Source organism: Lasiosphaeria miniovina (genome assembly GCF_030549165.1).
Source record: "Lasiosphaeria miniovina strain SMH2392-1A chromosome Unknown B0T26scaffold_6, whole genome shotgun sequence".
NCBI lineage: Eukaryota > Fungi > Ascomycota > Sordariomycetes > Sordariales > Lasiosphaeriaceae > Lasiosphaeria > Lasiosphaeria miniovina.
This window is the reverse complement of record NW_026848225.1, coordinates 2899931-2921075: the sequence shown is the minus strand read 5'-3', so window position 1 is coordinate 2921075 and position 21145 is coordinate 2899931. Positions and strand designations below refer to the sequence as shown.

Genomic DNA, 21145 nt, shown 5'->3' with positions numbered 1-21145 from the left:
ACATTTATTAGTGCATTAAGTCAACTATGCCAAAAGCGGAACACCCTAGAAGCGGAACATGCCGTGTAAGCCACCAACGCCACCACTTCCTTCGCGCGCGCACACCGCTTCAACACGCACAACTTCTTCAATTCTTTTCCAAATTCCTTCTTTTGTGCTGCATTCGACGCAAAATGGACTGGGTATCATCATCATGTGCGACTGCGACGAATAGTGCGTGTCAAACGCGCTGGAAATGGTCTTAAATAGCCCAGAAATCCTCAAATCGCCACCCAAAGAGCGAAGCGTGTTGACTCCGTGAGGCTCAACGGTGCCACGAGGGAAATAATGGAGGTTTGGTTTAAGCATTTAGACCTTCCTGCCGTTAGGGATATCAAGCCCGAGAACCGTTAGAGTAAAGACGATAAAGGCGTGCAGGAAGGCCAGGGTAGCAACGGCATAGTCCTAGGGTCCAAGGAATATAAGACTCTGATTAAGAGATCCCCGGGGCCCGCACCTGGATCTCCTTCATTGAACGCATATCGGCCGCCGAGCAGGCACTTCGACCATGCGTTATTTTCAAGGGGTAGAAGGTTTAACAATAGTGGTTTCCTTTGGGGCTGAAGCTATTCAAGAAATGGAAGTTCACGACCCAAAATAAGGGCTGGACCGACGACGAAATTGCCCTGAAATGGCTTCGCGACGTCTTCATTCCGGGTACGGCTCCGGAGGACCCTAGAGAGGCCCGCTTGCTAGTCCTTGACGGTCACCACAGTTACATAACCTTCGACTACATGTGGCCATGCTTCCTGAATAACATCTACCTTGTTTACCTGCCCTCACACGTATCGCACGTTGTACAGCCTCTCGATTTGGGCGTCTTCTCGTCACTGAAGTAACTGTATAGAAAATTCCTGACTTTGACGACCGTACAGTCAGAGGCTACGCTTGTGGATAAAAGGACGATGCTTATGTGTTATTATAAGGCTTGGGAGATCGCTGTGAGGCAGGAAAACTGCAAGGCAGGCTGGCATGCCGCCGGGTTATGGCCCCTGAATAAGCATAAGGCCCTACGTAGTCCTTGTACTGGGAAACGCGAATGGAGTCAAGAAGGCCACAACTACTGCAGCGGTCCAACTGTTGACCACTACTCCACAGCCCTCCGAAATAATAGAGGATCCGGGCATGTGGAAGACTCCCTACAAGGTAGCGGACCTAACGATTTAGCTAGCCAAATTCAACATCGAGAAGAAGATTAACAGGGTACAGCGGGAGCTGTTCAAGAAGGTCGCAAAAGGCTTCAGCCGGAAGGACGTCGACCTAGCATTACTTCAACACGAAGTCGCTATGTAGCGGGCGTAGTTGGAGCTTGTAAAGAATAAAAAGAAGGCTGCTACTGCGGACCCGAATAAGCGCTTTGTTGACATCACGAAGATCAGGGAGGTGCAGATTGAAGCCGGGGCTACTCAGAAAGGCCTTGAAGAAAGCTCTGATGAAGGCCCTATCGACTAGACGCAGTCCTGTATTGTTTACGAATAGCTTCATTGAACAGTTGTAATTTGAATGTTGACTGTCCCTGGCTTACACGGGCGAAAAAAGCGCCATCGACATGTTCCGGTACTAGGGTGGGTGTTCCGCTTTTGGCATAGTTGACTTATGAAGCCGAGGACCGGGCTCGGTAGGAAATGGAGACGGAGATGCGGCGAATAAACCTCAAAGACCGGAAGCCTTCCCGACCAGAAGCCGGCGTGGCGATATACGAAGAAGATAGGAAAATAGGAGCGGGATGCAAAAGGCGGGATCGACTAGGCGCGTTACTAATAAGAGGTCTTGCTTCCTAAGTTCCTACCCTTTATGAAGAAGCTCCGGGAAGACTTCAGGGACTTCCATATTGTCCAGGAAGATAACGCGAGTTCGCATATAGCTCGTTGGAATCGTGAGATGTAGGAAAAGGCTAGCTTCAAGTTCCTTGTGTGGCCCCAGAACTCTCTAGACCTCAACGCTATTAAGCCGCCTTGGGCGAGGATCAAGCTGTCGTGGAAGAGGCGGAAGGCTCCAAGGTCAAGGCCGGCCGTCGAGAAAGACTGGAGCAAGTAGTAGCGTGATTACTCATAGGAAAAGCTTCGTCGATTGGTGGAGAGAATTTCGGGGCATATTCAGTGGGTGATCTGGCTTGGGACGGTCTCGCCGCCGTTGGAGCTGGAAAAAGAGCCGTGTGATGTGGCTTGGCGGGAATGGATGAGTAAGATAACGGCGGAAAGGTAGGCTGACCTAGATGCCGTGCAGGCCGAAGAAGCCGGCGGCGATGACTTTGGTGATCTTGAGGTTGAAGGTTTGCTGTTTTTACTGTCCGCTAGGTGCCCAGGCCCGGGCAGTACACCTCACCTGGGTACTTCGCCACCGCTATCCCGTTTCTGGCCCATTGTACCAGAACCTTCAAACAGGGCCAAATTCGAATGCCGAAACAGATATCGGTGCTTTGAACAGTATTCTAATTTCCCACCTCCGTTTTCCATGACCTTTTGCAGCCGACTGGGCATTGAATGTGCCAACGTTCGTAAAAAAAAACTAGTGAGCGGCTGAAGAAGATGGAGAAAGAAGGAGAAAGGGCGGCATAAGAGTTACCAGGATCAATGTCCGTAACGAACACGAGGAATCACATCCGTTGCATTGCGATCGGTACTAGAATATCACATATCGAATTAGAGACTCTAGGAAATCACCCATAGTCCACTTCCAATACGGACTGCTTTATTGTTGGCCGAGGTTCAGCCTAAAGGCTAATTAGTGTCAGGCTTACCGGATTGCGAATTCCCGGCATGCGGATCCAGTCCTAAACCTGGATGGCAACCGCATCTATTCAATGGCAAAATGGGATCTGATACGGACGTGGGTCCTTGTGGTGCTCAAAGTGATTGGAAATAATTGCCACGAATGGTCTCACCCTGTAGAGTAGTGAGTTGATCTATTGCTATCATATACTAGAACCACATGTCGAGCCTAGCTTCGGCATGTGTAGGTCTTGACGAGAACTCCATGCTCCCAGTCCGCACAGCTACCCTCCCTTCCGTCAAACCTCTCCGGTGTCCGCCCACTCTACGACAGTATTCAACTTCCGCCTGTGCCTCCACCGCATTCCCTAATACCAATTCAACGACACCAGCGGCGAACACGCCATCGCCATCAGTGCAAGCCCCAAGAATGCCAACTTGGATCTATCCCCAAGGTCATGATCATCTTCTCAACGAAAGCCACGGCGATGGCGCCGAAACTGCACCGCACTAGGTTGTTAATGGCGGTACTGCTGGCGCCTTTGCTGGGGCATAGGTCCAACACCAGTGTCTGGTTGAGCAGGCGTTGCTAGTGGCCGCGATCAAAAATTGCAGCGTCAGGGGCACTACGATCCAGCCGGCTAGCGAAGTTAGGATTGGCGAAGCTAAGGAAAAGCCGTAGGCGGCGGGTTTTGTCGCAAATAGTGCGGCAATCCAAGGGAGGTGGCGGAGGCGTGCATGTTCGATGGGGAAGTCGGTCGGTACGTCCTTTGCCGGTATTCTGTACTCGGGTGGCAGTATTGCAATTTGTATGACAACTCCGCTCCTCGAGTGGACTCAGATCTTGGGCCTGGCCGCATAATTGGACACCATCAGAGTTGGTGTCATTCGCAAAACATGGCGGCAGCTCCATCTCATCATTGTCCTCAGTACCCTCTTACGATCTCTCGTAAGGCCTGAGACTACGCCAGGGGTAAATGGCACCTTCCCTAACATCTCGGACAAGCCCACCTTCCCGTTGGTCTTTCCCCCAGAGCGAACCGGACTAGCATTTAAGCCCAAGGGCTCTTAGCTTCTGTCAAAAACAGCCAAAGTGGTGTAGTGGTCTTTGCGAATGATGAAACCAAATGAACCTTGTTACGATCTAATACATCGTGCGAGTTTGATTCACGCATTAGCCGCTTTGAAATAATATTTCAAGGGCCTCTCAGAGACTCACCTGGCTACTATTAGTCCACAGTCTGTTGGCCCCTATGGAGAGGATCAGAAAAATGATGAGAAAATTAGTTCTGAGGCAACGACATTCTTTTGTTAGCATTCCCTTGTGATCGAGTTTTTTTTTTTAGGAAGGGTGGTTGATACTCACACCTTGAGGTGAGAAAAAATGATTAAAAAAGAGAAGAAAGAAAAGGAGCGGTGAGGAGTGCTTGGTATTTATACTGTTAGCCTAATGCAAAAGCTTGTTGCTTGCTTAGGCTTGCTGCTTGCAAAAGTTTGTTGCTTGCAAAAGCTTGCTGCTTGTAAAAGCTTGTTGCTTGCAACCACGGGTCAAATCTTTTGAGGGCTAGGTGCACCTCGTGCTTCCGATATGCGGGGTCATTGACCCATCCAGGGTGGGTAGATAGAGTCCTAGTGTGATAAGCTAAACCAAGTTCTTGTTCTCGCCATTTTTGGACTCCGGTTAAAGTTGCACTTTTGGGGAAACTGTGGTAGGCCAAGTTGATCCAGCTTTTAGCCGAAGCTGAGCCGGGGCTGATCTAGGCTGAGCAAAAGCGGAGAGAGATCACGTGGTGAACTTGGCCGGTTTTGGAAGGGAGTTGCCAGTTTTGAGGTCATGAAACAAAGCAACCATCCTCGCATAGAGGGAGGCAATGTAGACATAGCAATAGTGACCATCAGGAACCAGAATCACACCAAACCGGCAACATCATCACAGCTGGCACTCTCGAGACCGAGTGCAAGGCTAGCCAACCCCCAATAGTCAAATCACCGAAACGACATCACCTAATTAAGCAAATCACTTGGCCAGATCCTCGTACTTGACCTCAATTCTGATCTCGCGAAGAATGCCCCCAGACTGGATGACCAGCCACGAGCGGCCGGAGCCGGTGCCGGTGCCATCGGACGTGATGGAGCAGATGCTGCCGGCCCTAGTGTTCCTCTCCTGTTGGTCAATGAACTCGGCCATGTCTGCGTGCTTGGTGTCCCTGGCGGCGGCAGCGGTAATGGCGGCGGTGGTGGCCTACGTCGTCGGCTTCTTTGTTAGTTTATTCAGCAGGCTGTCTGAAGCCCTGCCCTTTCCGAAGCCAAATGGCATGTTGGTGGATGATGGAAGTGATAGGATAGAGTTGGGGTTTTGGGGTTGGGAGATGCTGGGATGGTGGTGGTGGCGGGTGTCTGCGTAGTAGGAGTTTTTGGGGTTATTGCAGTTGCTTGGGCTGAGACGGGCGGGGGAAAATGTGGTGGTCTCTGTGAGTGGACTTATAAAGCTGTCAACAAACACTCACTTTATATACAGTTTCAACTATAAGACAAATAACTTCAACCTATTATGTGTCATATTTCCTGCAGTCCTGCTGTATATGAGGCAGGCTATGTTTGTCCCATCCATGACTAAGTCGGTGTGTGCGGCATTTAAATTGGAGGTTGGTGGTCTGAGTCTTGGGATGTTCGGTTTTTGAACTTCGTAGTGGTCTGTTGGTAGTATTACGTTCAGACGCGAAGAGAACCTTCCTACGGAAAGGGAATGGTTGCAAACTCGAATATCATCGGGCTATTATTTTGAAGAACTGACCACTACAGTCAGGATGCTATGCACATGGCACAAAAAGTGCAGCCGTAATTAGTCTGTTCCTGAACCGCTAACAAAGTAATTCTAGCTCAATTCCTAATTTTGGGGACTGTGACTTCCTCCTCCGCCGTGTCTGATGTTGATAGCACAGCACAGAATTCAAAAAAAGACTATTGGGCGCGATATTCCACAATATAGGGAGACCGAGGAGTGAACTAGTTAACACTTAAAGTTGAAGAGGTTCGATCGTGAGAAAAATCCTATATTTTCTCAACCCATTTAGCCATAATTCAACGCAACCATAATCCTAGCATACTGCATCGGACCAAGTTGCACCGGGGCCGTCTCTCAGGCCCGCTTGACTCTAATAGGGAGCCCAACGGCCGGGAGTAGAGGTACGACCTGATGACTTTTTTGACTCGGTTGAGGTAGTAGCATCGCAGGTTGCATTGCCATTCTCATCTTCGGTGCTGGGTGGCGGCGTCTTGGTCTCCTGTTCCTTGGGCGACTCGTCCGTCTTTTCCTTTTTCTCGGTCTCTGCAATTTTTGCGGCTGGTTAAACTGGGCCGAGGTCAAGCTCCTGGGCGTCTACTGTTGGCTTGGAAGCGAGCGTGATAGCTAGGAAAGTGAAGAGGATGGTCGGAGTTGTTGGGTTGTTGGGTAAGAGCTGGATTGTGCTGCTTGGCGACCTTGATTCCGAATAAGTCCTAGAATAGAATAGCTGGTTTTTTTTGGGTTGCTTGGACCATGTGGAGCGAAATAGGACGCCCAGGTCTCGTGTAAGGAAATCCTTCTTTTATAGGCAGCATTAAGATCAGAAACGATACAAGCTTTTGCTCGTGTTTGCTTCATTTCTAGCCAAGCGTTTTCCTATTGCTTTGGTCACTTCGATTGGCGCACTGTTTGCTTCTTGATGGGTCCATATCGCTCAATAGCACTAACAGCCCAATGAGCATTACAAACTTCTCAGCTGGTTTACAAGGCTGCTAACATGTCAGCACCCCTTGCCTTTCTATTACATAAATACGGAAAAATGGGCTAACAAGATTAGATGGCAACTGCGGAGAGAACTTTATTTAATGTTGTAGCGATAAGTTGACCATGCCTATTTTGGCCCAGCCCACTTTTGGCCCGTGCTGAGCCGCCCACTAACATGAATGACACCCTACATTGAAGCATATAGAATATCGCCAAATCAACCAATTACTATACAACTTTTGACTTCCTCTTCTTCTTCCGAGCTTTCTGATTCGTCAGAGCTGTCAATATCGCGCCCCGCTGCTCTCTACGCGCGCCGAATGTCTTTTATTGAGGCAAACTTGGAATTTGGGCTCAATTCCACCTTCTTCCTCTTGGTTCCCTTTTTGTTCTCAAGCTCAGCTTTCAGAGCCTCATTTTCGTGTCTGAGCTTAGCCATCTCAAAGTCCCTGAGGGTGAATGCCTTCCTGACCTTCCTGAATAGCTGGTGACGTGCCCTGCGGGCCGGGGAGCTGATGTTTACTTTGGCCAAAGCAACCGTAAGGTCCGTAACCTTATTAGGAGTCTTCCAAGTGCCGTAATCGTCAAGCAACTGTTGTTGTTGATGAGCCGTATCCCTCTCTTCCTCGAGAGCAGCTAAAGCCGTACTTTTACCGGCTTTGTTGCTATTTTCTAGCACTTGAGGGCTCGTGAGTGGCTTGAGCTTGTTTACAGGCCACAAGCCGGTAGCATACCACCCTGCCTTGCAGTTTTCTTCCTTGAATGCTTCTTCCCGGGCATCCCGGTAACAGGTCAACATAGTGCGCCGGCCGGAGACCGTTGAATCGGAGCACCGGGGTAGAGAGTTAAACCTCTTCCGGTATGCCCGCTTCAGGACCGAGAAAACCGTCAAATCAAGCGGCTGAAGGACGTGTGATGAGTGTGCCGGTAAGTAAAGAAGCTGAATGTTATTTTGGAAGCAGGTCCACATATAATCATCAGTTGTATGACTACCGTGGCCGTCAACAATGAGGAGCCGGCATTCGTTGTTGGCCGTACGGGTGTTAGGAAGACTTCCTGAAGCCATTTTAACGCACTCTCATCGTCAATCCAGCCTTTTTCTTGCGTGTGGAACTTCCAACCTTTGAAGGGACCCATTTTATTTGGGTAGTGTTGTTGTTGTAAGGTTCTCCCCTTCATGATCACCAAAGGAGGTATTGACCTGCCCGTTGCAGAGATGCATTCCACGAACGTGGACCAATCCCGTGATCCTGACTGCTTTTTCTTCAGCTTCTTGTTGTTGGCCCTTTCCTCAGATCCAAGAACCATGCCGTTGTCACCCTGGCCTTCAAGAAGGCCAGTCTCGTCTTTATTCCAACGGTTCTCCGGCTTGATCAGCTTGATAGCCGGGAGGGCCAGGTAGTTGAACCAAGCCGTGATTACCGGGACCGTGGCGCCGTTGAGCCGGGCCGCATCCATGCTTTGTGCCCGCTGGGTCCGAATTGACGGGTTCCGGGCCATGAAGCCGCGCAACCACTTCGGCCCTACGTATTCCGGCTTGCCTCCGTCCACGGCCAGCCGGCGGGCAAATTCCCTGACCGTTGCATGCGTTGGAGGTAGGCTGAGAGCGCCCTGAATGATGATCCATTCGGCGAGCCGGGCTTCCGTTGTATGCGGAAGAACCTGCATGTGTTCGAATGCAATATGGCGGGATTTGTGGCCGGCCATACGGTTGCGAAGGGTAGTCCTTGGAACGCCACATTCTTCGGTCGCGCGCCGCAACGGAATGCCTTCTCGGACTTTTTGCATAGCCTGCAGCATTTCCAATTCGTTATATTGAGGCATCGCTGGAAATATTATTGAAAGGGCTCTCGAATGTAGTAGAATTGAAGGAATTTAGTGTTGTTTTGAGGAAGTTGCGGTGTGTTGAAGAAAAAGGATCGATCACATGTGGTGTAAGTGCATGGTGGTTTGTGCATGGGCCAAAAGTGGGCTGGGCCAAAATAGGCATGGTCAACTTACCTTCGAGCGTATCCTGAAGTCCTCCTTCTCGACTGTACATACAAAACAAATAAATACGGCATACCATTTCTTGATATGATTGGCGTTGATGCAACTGGACGCTCCTTTTGTATTGCCTTTGCATTTTTAAGCGGCGAGACTGAAGAAGACTATATATGGGCCCTTGAGCGGTTGAAGACCTTATACGAGCAATGTGGTGGAGTTTTCCCATCAGCCATTTTGACAGACCGGTGCCAGGCAGTTATTAACGTAGCTTCAACTCTCTTTCCTTCGACAACATCCCTCGGTACCTGGCATGTAAATAAGGCAGTTCTTGCGCGGTGCCAAGCAGTATTTCCAGAAGCTGAGAAGTGGAAGTAGTTTTACGGTTTTGGTTCTCTATTCTTAACTCGCCAACTGAAGAGATCTACGAGGAGCGTTTGAAGGAGTTCGAAAATAAGTACGGCTTAACGAACCTTGCAGAAGTTGGCTATATTAAGGAGACATGGCTTCTACCGTTTAAAGAGAAGCTTGTCTCTGCGTGGGTTGACCAACAAGCTCATTTTGGAAATACGGCTACGTCTCGTGTTGAAGAGATCAATGCGCTTCTTAAGTCGTACCTCCGGAGGTCAATATTTGACCTTTTTGAAGTATGGAAAGCAATTCGGCTTGTATTGATCAACCAACTCTCTGAATTACGGTGCAACCAAGCCAAACAACAGATCCGTATACCCCTTGAGCTCGACAAAGCTCTATATAAGGCTATACAGGGCTGGGTCTCATACGAAGTACTACGGAAGGTCGAGAAGCAGCGGCAACTACAGTGGGAAGACCCTCCTCCACCACCTACTTGTACAGGTACTTTTACACGTATCTACGGGCTTCCATGTATTCATATACTTACTGGAAGTCAAGAGCCTCTTCTTCTTGAAGACTTCCATTCGCACTGGCGCTTAATACGTGATGGGGCTCCACTTCAGCTTTTAGAGCCCCATCGTATAGAGCCAAAAGCGACGATAAGTAGGCTCCCAGCGTCAAGTACGAAGCGGGAGCCCAGTGAATTCGAGGTCGTCGACGCAACACAGGCAACACGGGCTAAGCGGCCAAGCCAGTGTACGGCTTGCGGTGAAATTGGTCATATACGGACCTCTCGGGTATGCCCGAAGCGTTATTCAGATGTTGTACGGATTGATTGAATGGCTAGCTGGTTGCAGTGTTGGCGATACGTTAGCTGTGGTGGGGGAAAAGGTAGCGCAAAAATGGGCCGCGTTAGATGCATTTTTAGAATTATGTCAGCGACTTTCACACTTACGTAAGCGCACAGACCCGTGCGTCTAGTGGGAGCCCCCGGGCTCGGCCTCCACTAGACGCACATCCATGTGCGTATTAACTAGTTAGGATGGAAGGCTTACCTAATATCCGCGGAGCCCGCGAAAATTTAAATTCGCGGGACCCGCGAACCTACCTATTGGGCCCCGTATAAATCGTCTCCTCTCCCCCATTCTCCTCCCGCTTCTCCTCCCATGACTCCTCCGATATCTTTCGCAAGGCGATACAACAGCAAACAACTGGAACCTGGCAGTCTCTGGCCAACCATGGAGGACCAAGAGCTGGCAAGTCGCCTAGTCGAAGAAAAGGAAAGGTATCTAATTACGACAAAACAATGCTGTGTTCAATCCATACATAGATACCACAATGACTTCAAAAAGGACCTCATTCAGTTGGTGGGAGACCGAGTAGATCAGTACTTGGATCAGCTAGCTTCCGTTGCTAAGACAATGGCGGACACTGTCGAAGAGCTCCGCTTCGCCGAGATATTACCTGACAAGAAGACCCTGAAATACGCCCTGAAGCACACCCTGCTGGAGGAAGTCGCGGCAAGTATGAACGAACATATAGACCGCAAGTACGACTCAGGCCCTTTAAGTGCATCGGTTCCTTCAGAAACAGCTCCTACAAGTACAGCCATACCGGGCGTCTCAAGCGGCAGTGGACTGTCGAGTCAGCAGCCAACCAACCCAGCCTTGGACGGTGTCCTTATAAACCCTGAGCCCGTGCAACACCTCCGCGAGGCTGGGATGGATGTCTAGGTCCTGCCGGCCCACGGACCTGGACATGGTAGTATTCCACACAAGTAAGCCGCTATGCTTGCCTCACACCTAATTATCCCCGAGTCCCGATGCATCTGACTGACTTCTAAACCTTTGCGACCTGGCTAGACCGAGCATCGAAATGTCACTAAGCCCTGCGCTCGTGGCTCGCCCCCCCGACTTAGGAAGAGAGCTAGGGTAGATAAAGACGAACAGCTGGCAAGTTCCTTTCTTAAACTCGCTTGGAGAAGCGGCCCCCCTTTCCGTCTCTCCAATAAACACGAACCCTCCGCGCCGGGCCTCTCCGCACATCCTATACATACATACATGCTTGGTTTCACCAGCGCTGCACACTCAAGAAGGGTGGATCGACCAACATCCTGCTAACCCCCGACCTAGGGCAACCAACCACAGATCACCCGCGTCGTAAGCGACATACTCCCGACGGCGACGACCGTAGCCAGGGGAACTACGCGCCGTGGTGGCTGAGAGACGGTGGGCGACAAACTGTTATACCAACCGACCCTTGAATCGTCTGGTCCAGGGGGGTGGGTGGGATCAGACCACGGAAATCGTTCAAGGCTAGAGACCAAGGCCGCCTAGGACGTTACTTTTGCATTTACCTCGTATATTGGAGTCAGTTTTTTTTTTTAAAATTTCTCTTTTCTCTCCATTCTCTCGTTGTTCCTCATCTTCTTCGTCTTCTTCTTGTTGTGATCCTCTACATTGTTTCTGTATGGCGTGGCACCTTTCGACTGCATCAATTCTCCTCTCCAGTTGGCAATTTCGAGTGAAGAAGGCCAGTCACCTGGCAATTGCACTGCTCTCGTGGTTGACTACCAGGCCTGCGCGACTGACTTGCAACAAGTGTACCTAGAATAGCTAAAACGAAAAGGTTCGCCGAGTTGGTCCGTCGACGCGCACTCCTAAGCGTCGAAATTCCACATGGGATAACCCGCGACAATTAGATTCGAATCACGAGAAGATTGATAGAGAGAAAGGTAGAGACCCCAAGTTCGCATGAGCTTCGCAGCCACTGATGAACGAAGCGACGGCCCCAATTTTACGACAACTTTTAGGTACTCGTGCCTAATGATTACAGCTCGGAACGTAACGCAAACACAGATAAAGGATTCGTCCCCTGTCCACAAAAGCCAACTATCGTTTCAGCCGGCCTGGACACCGCATAAGCTTTGGGCAAATTTGGAGCAAAAAGCTAAATGGGGGCGACGAGATATTCTCAGCCTCGTGCAGCGGGTACAGTGCGGGCATTTTTCTGCAAACTCGACAATCGGTCCCCGAATCTCAACCTTAACTATCCAGCCACACTGCGGGGGCAGAAATCCCTAACAAATCTCGGAGCCTCGGACAGTGCGCGTAACGAGGGGCGCTGGGGCCTAGCCTATCGGAAAGAGAGGCGGCCTCCGGGCATTCATGCAGTCGTTGATAGTGTGCACCTGTGCATTTTTTAGGCCCTAGTCAGCTAAGAATATGGGGTCAACTTGTCAAGGGCTGTTGCTGCCTCGCGAGTCTCTTCTGCCCAGTGTAATAAGGATGCCGTTGGCAGCCTAGAAGCAACCTCGCAAGGGGGAGGCCTCGAAATGCGCATGCACATTTTCTTGATTTGGGTTGGTTGAGTGAGGGGGGGTTTGGGGAAGGGCTGAAGAGCAGCCGCTGAACAAAATTGATTGGCTAGAATGAAACTATTCGCTGTAAAAGTCCTAGTCTTAAACATGGCGCATAATTGCTGAATGGGAAGAAAAGGGAAAGAGGAGGAAAGGAAAGAGCAAAGTCGGGTGTCGCGGTTAGGATAAGGACCATGGAGTCCCCGGCTCCCCCTCCACTAATTAGACCCGTTTATTTTCTTTCTCCTACGCCTTCTCCTTTTCGTTCTCCCCACGCTTTTTCTACACCATACTTACCAACATTTATTCGACACGCGAGGACACTCGGCAGTCTCTGGCCCACCATGGAGGACCCGGACCTAACGAATTTCCTGAAGAACAGTCGGACAGCATACCAAAACGAGTTCCGACGGACGACACAAAGACACCTAGAGTCTCTCATTAATAATCACATAAAAGACTCTAAGAATTCCATCATCAGCTCCATCGAACAAGAGATAATAAAATACTCGGACCGGCTGGCCACAATTGCCGAGACGATAACGGCCAACGTCGAAGAGTTCCAGCCCGCCGACATCCTCCCCGACAAAGAGACCCTGATTGGAAGGCTCGCCAGGCCCGTCCTCAGACATCTGCAGCGCAAGTACGCCCCAGCACCGCCAAGCAGCTCGGTGCCTCCAGCCATCACTCCCATCGAGATAGCGAGCGACCCGAGCGATAGTGAGTCGTCGACTCGACAACTAAGCACCTCAACCGTCGATGGATTGTTTATAAAGCCCGAGCCCACACAATCAGTCCGTGATGGCAAAACTACAAAGCCGAAACTTCCAGCTCATGAAGGTCGCCGTCATGAACGAACATCGGTTACAAAATCTGCGGCAGTATGTCACGTCACTTTGCTCACCTCACACATTGTCATACCTAGTTATTCTTGAGGCATTTAGTTGACTTCATGGTGCTCAAATTAGACCTTGCATCGACCTACCAGCAGGCTCGATACATCTAACCTATCCCCCCGATCCCGAAAGAGGGCCAGGCAAAGCCACGAAGCCAGCACTACCAACGAGACACCTCGCTCAAACACTGCCATGGACGAGGACGAACAGCTGGTGAGCCACCCCCTATTCATCCATTCTCATCAGAACTACACCTCCCGGTCTACCACGGTTCTGTTGATCATCACATTGGCACGGGACTTCACTGACGAGAGCAACCACGGCCGCCGCCGCAGACGGAGAAGGGCTCCATCTGGTGCCGAGAGGTCGAGGGCCAAGACTTCATCTTCCAGTGGCCCAACGTCGGGAACGGATGGTTCATTGTCCGGTGCGACAGCGATCAGCACCGGAGCTCCATCGATTATAAGTTTACGGATCACCCGCTCAAGTACAACCGAGCCTTCAGCCACTTCCGGGAGCCAGTCGGGCGGCATAAGTGCCACGATGTCGACGTGTCCGGGATCTACTCGTCCGACGAGATTGTCAGGAAGTTTGGCTATCGCGGTGAGCGGCTCACACTTTTCTCTACTCTCCTCTTCTTGTCCTAAATCCCAACCACCCCTCTCCCCTCTCCGTATTTTCACATCTTAAGCAAAACGGACAACATTAGACCGCGCTGGCTAAATTTTCTCCGTGGAACCAGTCTGGGGCGACGAAGTCACCGATTTATGGGTCGAGCAGAGCAACAACATCACACAAGCCTCGCACAGGGTGAAGCCAGCACCTGCCTCTAAAAAGACGACGTCCAGGAGCAACCGCGCCTCTGCGCGCAGGGCCCCCGGGAGCAACGGCACCACGAGCCCGTCGAGAGCTACCGGCACCACGAGCCCGTCGAGAGCTACCGGCATCATGAGCCCATCGAGAGCTACCAGCATCACGAGCCCGCCGCGAGCTGCCGGCGGCCACAAGAAATCCGATCTCGGCCCTGCCAGAAGACATGCACCCAGCCCGTCGCTGTCCGCGCCCAGCCATCTGCTGCACAGCGAACCAGAGAGAGGAGGAGGAGGAGGAGGAGAAAGAGAAGGCAGCGCCACCGAGGCTGGCCCGAGCAGCCCGGCCGCCACCGACCACATCACGCCCCGCGAGACCAGCCCCGACCCGTTCGATTTCGAGCTCGCCGAGATGCTTCCGGACGAGGATGACATGCTTGTGAGTCTTTTTTTCTCCCACGCACACACACGCACATAGCGGTAGTTGGGTTTAATTACTCTTCCATCCATATCCATCATTGCTAGTGCGCAGCTGGAGCTGCGACCTCCTCAACTAAAGCAACCACCAATTCACTAACCACCAACATCATATACAGATAAACCGCATCATTAACGACATTCAGCCGATGCTGGCGACTGTGACAGTATGAAAAGCTTAGCGGTAGATACGGGGGTGTAAGGGGATGGATTGAGTAGTTCGAAAGCCGATTGATTCAATGACAACTATTTCGTTTTGGGGTAGGCACGCTGGCTACGAGTTTCAGAACCACGCGGATAATTAGCCTCGACATCTATAGTTATCGTAACCTTTCTAGAGCTAGGCTCTAATTAATACACGCAGTTAGCGGCAGCGACAGCCTTGATTATAGAGAATTGTATGAGTAATTAACGGATTGAGTATTCATTCTACCACGGCGCCGCGGGTCCCTCGATCGTTAGTCACAAGAATATACTAGACGAAGCCGAGACGAGAATATTAGAAGTCACGGCATTGGAATTAGAAACACTTTTTTCAGTACTAAGCGTACCAAATAAGCGTTTCCGATCGAAAGGCAAGGCCATGCGTGAGGCACCTATGAAGCTACTCCACGCCCACGCCATGCCTGGCACGCCATAATGTATGTATAGGAGACGATCTAAGACCTTGTGCTGGAAAAAAAGAAAAAAAAGAAAAAGAAACCGCCAGACGTTTTCCATCCATGTATCGTTTGTTTTGTGTTTTGTAGACTCCCTTGTCCAAACTTTTCCCCACCATCGAATCGCATCGCGCAACCCAAGCCTTTCTCCTGAAACACCCTTTTCTCTCTCCTTCCGACTTCCTCCCCTCGATAAAAAAAAACAGAATGAAATGAAACTGGATGAAAGGAGGCTCGGGTATTTTGCAAGAGGTGAAGAGCATACAAGGTTATAAAGGTGCAAAGAAGGCAGACCGAAAAAGAAAAAAAACACGCAGGCCACCTCTCACCAGACAGAAGGCAAAAAAAGCAAAACTCAAGTTCACGTCGACACTGAGTCGGGTAGTACCCAGCTATTTCCTCTCGCATCCCCCATAGACAAATATAGAGAGAGGGAGAAACAGGAAGAAAGAAACCCAAGACGTGCCGTGCGGAAAGAACTAAGAATAATCTTTTCTCCAGTTTTGACGAGTAGATCGACACCGAGAAATGGCATGGATCTCTTCGATGAAAAATCGCCGCCTGCCCACTCTCTCCTCGACTGATCGCGGGCAGTATATACTCACCGGTTATCGTCATGATCACAATATATAATCTTCGCTCAGCGGGCATGGAGCTGGACGCCGGGCCACTGGCCCTCGCGCTCGCGGACCTCGTAGACGCCGATGCAGCCCTCGGAATCTCCGACGAACAGGAAGCCGCTGTCGGCGGAAAAGGACAGGTCAATGACACGGTTGAGGTGCTCAAACTGCTCGAAGCCCGGCTGGGGCCCGCTGTCGTTGGCTGTAGCGTCCGGGTCGGGCCAGCACCACAGCTGCTTGCCGGACATGGCATCGAGGAGAACAATGAGACCGCGAGCGCCAGTGTTGGTGCCGCGGGCGTCGCAGTAGGCGACGTAGCGGCAGTCTGGCGACACGCACGAGATGCAGTTCGGGATGCGGAATGTGCGGGTCGACGAGGCCGAGAAGTCCCAGATAAGGACGTAGCGGAACGGCACCGGCACGGGCGCTAGGTTGTAGCCCTGGCCACCACGGGCGGCGGGCACGGGGATAGCCCGATAACTAGCGGGAATCCAGATGGACACGGCTACGCTGCCGTACGTGGCAATGTCGTTGGGCAGCGCCGTGTCGAGTTCCATGTGCTGCCAGGGGGTTACTACCTTGTACGGGACGCTTGGAGCCTCGGCAGCGTCGTTATGGATCTGCCAAGCGACCAGGATCGTCTCGCGCTCCGGCGGCGGGTGGCCCAGGCGCGGGGGCCTGGGTCCGGATGCGGCAACAAGCAAGGGGCCGGTCGACGAAAAAGCTAGCTCGGGGTACTTTGGCAAGACGGGCAGGCCGGCCTTGTTCAGCTCGATGGTGCGCAGCTTCTTCAGCGGCTTACGGCTGTTTGATGTAGCGTAGAGGTCAATAGTGTCCTCTTCGCCCCGGTACACAACTAGCGGCGTCCAGCCAGCGTCGTAAACGTTCCAGCGGACAGCGGCCCAGCGATCGGCGTGGCTAATGCTCTGCAGCTTCTTCTTCTTGGACCAATCCCAGATCTCGACCGTGTCGCCGAAGCCCGTTGCGATTGCTATCATGGTAGATGACTCGGAGAGAATGGCGTGGCTGCGCACGAAATACTCACGGGACCGGGGCTGGGCTGTCGTGTAGCATGAGATCTTGATGGCCGCCTGGACTTCGCCGCTCCCAACAGACCAGACCTTGATCATGTTATTGCCGTGTTTGGCGGCAAGCGTGGCCGACGAGCTGGAGACGTCTACCCAGTAGACGGAGGGGTCCTTGACAGCCTTTTCGTTCTTGGGGCCAGGAAGGACCTTCCAAGCTGCCATGTCAATGGGAGATGCGGCATGCTGGGGCTCGGGTCTGGTACGTATCTGGCTGGGAATTTCCGGCGGTGGGAAGGCCGGGGCCGCAGTAGTCAGCGGTGAAGAGCCAATAGATCCAGACCCACGGTCCAGAGTCGAACCTGTCCTTGAGGTCCGGACAGAGGATGGGGAGGTTGCCTCGGCGGCAGCGTCAAAGGAGGCCTGAGAAGATGTGCGCCGCGTGGTCCGCATGGGCAGCTTCGGAATGGCTGGAAGAGGCTTGGTCGGAGGGTAGAGGCTGTATCCGCCTCCTGATGCTGCGGATGGCCGGCGCTCTGAGCCGCGCGTTTCCTGGCGGGTTAGATACTCTCCTTTGGATGAAGGGCGCTGCGCAGGAGTAGGTAGCAGGCGCTCTCTGCCGATGTCAAGGGGAGGGACGCGGTAGAAGTCGGCATCTTGAGAAGACCATGAGGATACAGGCGGGGGCGGGGAGTACCTCCGGACTACATTTTTCTGTCGCTCAGCCGGCCGCTCCTCGATCAGCGAAATAGCCGACGCCTGCGAGTAGATGCTAGATGCTTCCGTGCGTAGGTATTGCATGCCATTTCTGAACGAGCGAGCTCTCATTGTCAGCCGCGTAGCCCTCTTTTTGAGAACTGTGCCAATCCTCGAGCGGACTGCCCTGGAGGCGGACCTGAACTGAGAGAGGAGGGGGCGGGAGTTAGGGTGCGAAGAAGAGGGGTCATACGTCACGTCGTCAACATCGTCAACGTCGTCGTCGCCCGTGAAGACCATTGCCTCCATTCGGGGCATCGTGCCTAGTAGCTTAGTCTTGTCTGAGCGTCGCCGAATTTGGATGTGAAGGAGGAGTGGGCGGTACTGAGTACCGAGTGTATGTATGCAGTGGGGAGGTGACGATCAGATCGACGGCAGGACACGGGTGGCGGGAGGTAGCACGCGGAACGCGGGGAGGCAGGGAGGCACTAGGCGGAGGCGGCAGGCGGCAGGCACTAGGAGGGACGGCAGCCGATGGATGTGAATGTTGTGGATGCGGAATGTATGGAGGAAACCAGACGAGGGACGAATTCCACGTTGGGGTGAGGAAGTAGCGAGGAGAGGTGACGACGAATGCTTATCGCCCTGCCTAGGTTGTGTTAACGAGCACTGCAAAGACCCGAAGCACCTGGGGCACCTAGGAAGTATTGCGGGTAGGGCGAGGGCAGGAAGAGAGTTGCTGCCGTCGTCGCAGTCGCAGGTCTAGGTCTAGGTATGGCCGTCGTACAGCGCACAGCCGTAGTCGCAGTCCTGGCTATCCTTGGAGTGGAGTTGTTGCGATTCGGGGAGTACTGGAGGGCAGCTGGAGTTTGGGGACTTGTTCCGGGTTGCAGTCGCACGGCATGGCCTGGCCTGGCAGCATGGCATGACATGGATGTCAGGGCAAGCAAGGGCATACACGTATGTACAACAGAGATTCGGCGAGCGTGGTGGTATCCGTATTGTACAGTACTAGTACATGGCCATCCGTGCACGGCAGAGCATCGCATGGATTCGGCCTGAGTTGCTGGTTTCCCGGAACGCGGACGCAGACGCAGACGCAGACGCGGACGCGGGGAGCGTTAGCACGTCTGGGTCGGGAACGCAGGCGAGCTCCATCTTTGTATGAACCAAGTGGTATTTGCAACGCAGAAGCTCGAGCTGATGTGCCTTGGCCCTCTCTCTCCATGTCTCTTCAATTTGGGAATTTCAGGCTAGAGCTGGGCCAGAGCCAATAATCCTGTGGCGCTGGTGGGTTGAAGTGGACAACGCCCCAGCCGCGACTCCTCCTTTGGGCCATGTCGCTCCCCCCGCACCCTCCACACACCCTTGCCCAGCCCCCCGGCGATGACCCGCATTTTGCCGCTTGGCAATATCCCCTCAAGATCTTCCCCAACACCAGCTAATTGACACCTGGAGAGATGGGGCTCCCGTTATGTGCCGTTGGAGATTCGCGTTTTGAACAAGCCTAGTGCCTTCGCTCTTGCAGCTACGCAGTTGCACTAGAATACACTGCTCGCGCCGCTTCAACGGTCCACCAGATAGAGTTGGCGTGATGCCTCGCCCTTTCTTTCTCGTAATTTCTCTTTTCTCTTCTCTACCGAGTATCGACAGCTCTCTCCTTTCCTCAACTTTCTTCTCAGCATCATTGCCTGTCCCCTTCCAACTCGGCCTTTTGACTCTTGGCTCTTGGCTTTTGTCTATCTCCCTTCGAACACCGAGTGTCGGGGAACGTGCTGATTCCGGCGTCTCGAAACTTTGGGAGCCTGGGACCGGTCAGCATTGACGCACTTCCCCTATTCCTTGCTGCTGCTGGGTGCCACGGGGGTCTCGGGGGTCCGGCCGCAAAACTGGCCTTCATGGCCATGGGGTAGCTAACAAAATGCACAAGACCATTGGAATGTTTGCGCATGGGATCAGGCTTCTTCCTCGAATTGGCCAGACCACGAGAAAAACGTAACTCTTGGAGAATAGAGTTAGACTTGAGCGACTATCGGAAAAGGCCCGATGAAAGTCAGGATCAAGGTTTTGACTTTTTGCCTCAACCAACGCCACGGGGCTTGAACCTGTCCACCACTTTGTGCTAGGCTCAAACGGGTTTAGGGCTGCCCAGGTGTTAGGTTGTCAAAGACGACGGCTCGGTACTTAGGACAGAGACGGCCGTTCTGTACGGGTGCACGGAATATTTACTGCACACGACGAGAATACCCAGGTCTTTAGACCGTCAACGCGCGGGGCCATGTCGGTGCTTTGAGCTCCCATCCACCCTCCTTCGGTTTTTGCCATTGCTAGATCTTTCCCCCACCAATCCAGGGCCACCCGAGGCCCTCGGCTAACGTTACGGGAAACGTGCTGGAGCGGTGCTAAATTCGTGCTGGAGCTACCCCGCCTCGAGCCTACGCCAGCAGCGGTCGACCCTGCTCCAAAGCTGTCACGCTTGTTGAGAACTGGGTGGGTCCGAGTGGCAGCCCTGCACTCCATCTTTCCCAAGTGACCAGTGTCTCCGCCTTTTCCCGCCGACATCAAACCGAACTTGGAAGGAACTATATGACATTCGGCTATGACACGCCGAGTCCTGTTTTCTGCTTCAGGCGGGCTTGCTTTCCTGCTGTTGCAAGGGTGGATGCAAGAGACGCAGGCGAAATTGCACCAGCACCGTTCGGATCACCGATTCTTCTTCTTTTTCTCTGGCCTTCTCTCTGCGCCGTCTGACATGGAAAATAAAACAGAAGGCTAGACGCAGCAGCCAATTATTGGACGCGGTACTGATGGCAGCGTTTCACCATCGTGCAGGTCACTACAGTTGCGCCTCAGACCCGCACTAGACCGCGTCCATGTGGTTTGGCGGGATGTGCCGGGGCGGACCAACAAGCCAGCCAAGCGCAAGCCCAGCGTGTCCAGCCTCGCACAGTCTCGCCGCGACGCTGCCACGAGACCACACCCGCCCGTGCCCCCTCCGTGGTTAATCATGGACCATGCACGAATTTCCTTGGCCCGGGTTTCCCACGAGCGCTGACACGGTAACAATAGAAACGTCCCTAGGGCATGTTTCTGTATGTATGTCTTAGACATGCGCGCAAGCGATCTTTTAACGACGAAAATAGCCGGCGCAACAAACACCCTGCCTTGCCCTGACACCGCTTGAGTGTCGTGGTTATTCTGAGTAATACTTCCGACACCTCCGGCAGCAGCGGTGAATAGGTATGTAATGGCCATCCGCCATCTCAGACCAATTCGGTTCCGCTTATTTGTGTTTGCTGGAAATTATTGGATGATTTCGGCGGCACAGCAAGCCACCGGTTTCTTTTGCTTCTTTTTTGAGTCAGAAGAACACATGAATCACATTGCATGCTCAGTCAGACATAATGGCCCGGTCGGTTCCTCTCTTCCGCTTGACGGGTACCGAGTTTCCAGACCCAAACCAGCCCTATTTTTCAACGTCGCTTAATCAGTGTCAAATGTACTGTACTTTAGGATTCTGAGGTACTTTGGGGTTTCGAGTGAGACCACATCAAGTCGCACAACATCATGTCTTTGTTCTGGTTGGCAACGGTGCACCGATATCCATACCTGGTGACTATCCCACCCACCTGCAGCAATTGGAACTTTTATATCATTAGGCGATACAACATAGTGGGTTGAGAGTTTGACGGTGGCAACATGCATGGCCGCACTCTGGGTTCTTACGACTTCAAACGGGATGCAGCGTC

At 52.5% G+C, this 21145-nt stretch overlaps 3 protein-coding genes across 3 annotated transcripts; 1 reads left to right on the top strand and 2 right to left on the bottom strand.

Moving 5' to 3' along the window:
• Window positions 1-10094: 10094 nt before the first annotated feature.
• Window positions 10095-10589, top strand: B0T26DRAFT_679204 (uncharacterized protein; the record flags this gene model as incomplete). The annotated part of the gene is made up of 2 exons (XM_060440323.1): window positions 10095-10141; window positions 10187-10589. The coding sequence occupies 2 exons, from the start codon at window positions 10095-10097 to the stop codon at window positions 10587-10589; spliced, it is 450 nt and encodes a 149-aa protein (XP_060293144.1).
• A 3089-nt stretch (window positions 10590-13678) lies between these two features.
• Window positions 13679-14048, bottom strand: B0T26DRAFT_723253 (uncharacterized protein; the record flags this gene model as incomplete). The annotated part of the gene is made up of 1 exon (XM_060442619.1): window positions 13679-14048. A coding segment is annotated over one exon (204 nt), but the record flags the coding sequence as incomplete, so codon positions are not given.
• A 1689-nt stretch (window positions 14049-15737) lies between these two features.
• B0T26DRAFT_610624 (uncharacterized protein) lies at window positions 15738-17390 on the bottom strand (the record flags this gene model as incomplete). Its single annotated transcript, XM_060435894.1, has 1 exon — window positions 15738-17390. A coding segment is annotated over one exon (1653 nt), but the record flags the coding sequence as incomplete, so codon positions are not given.
• Window positions 17391-21145: the final 3755 nt, after the last annotated feature.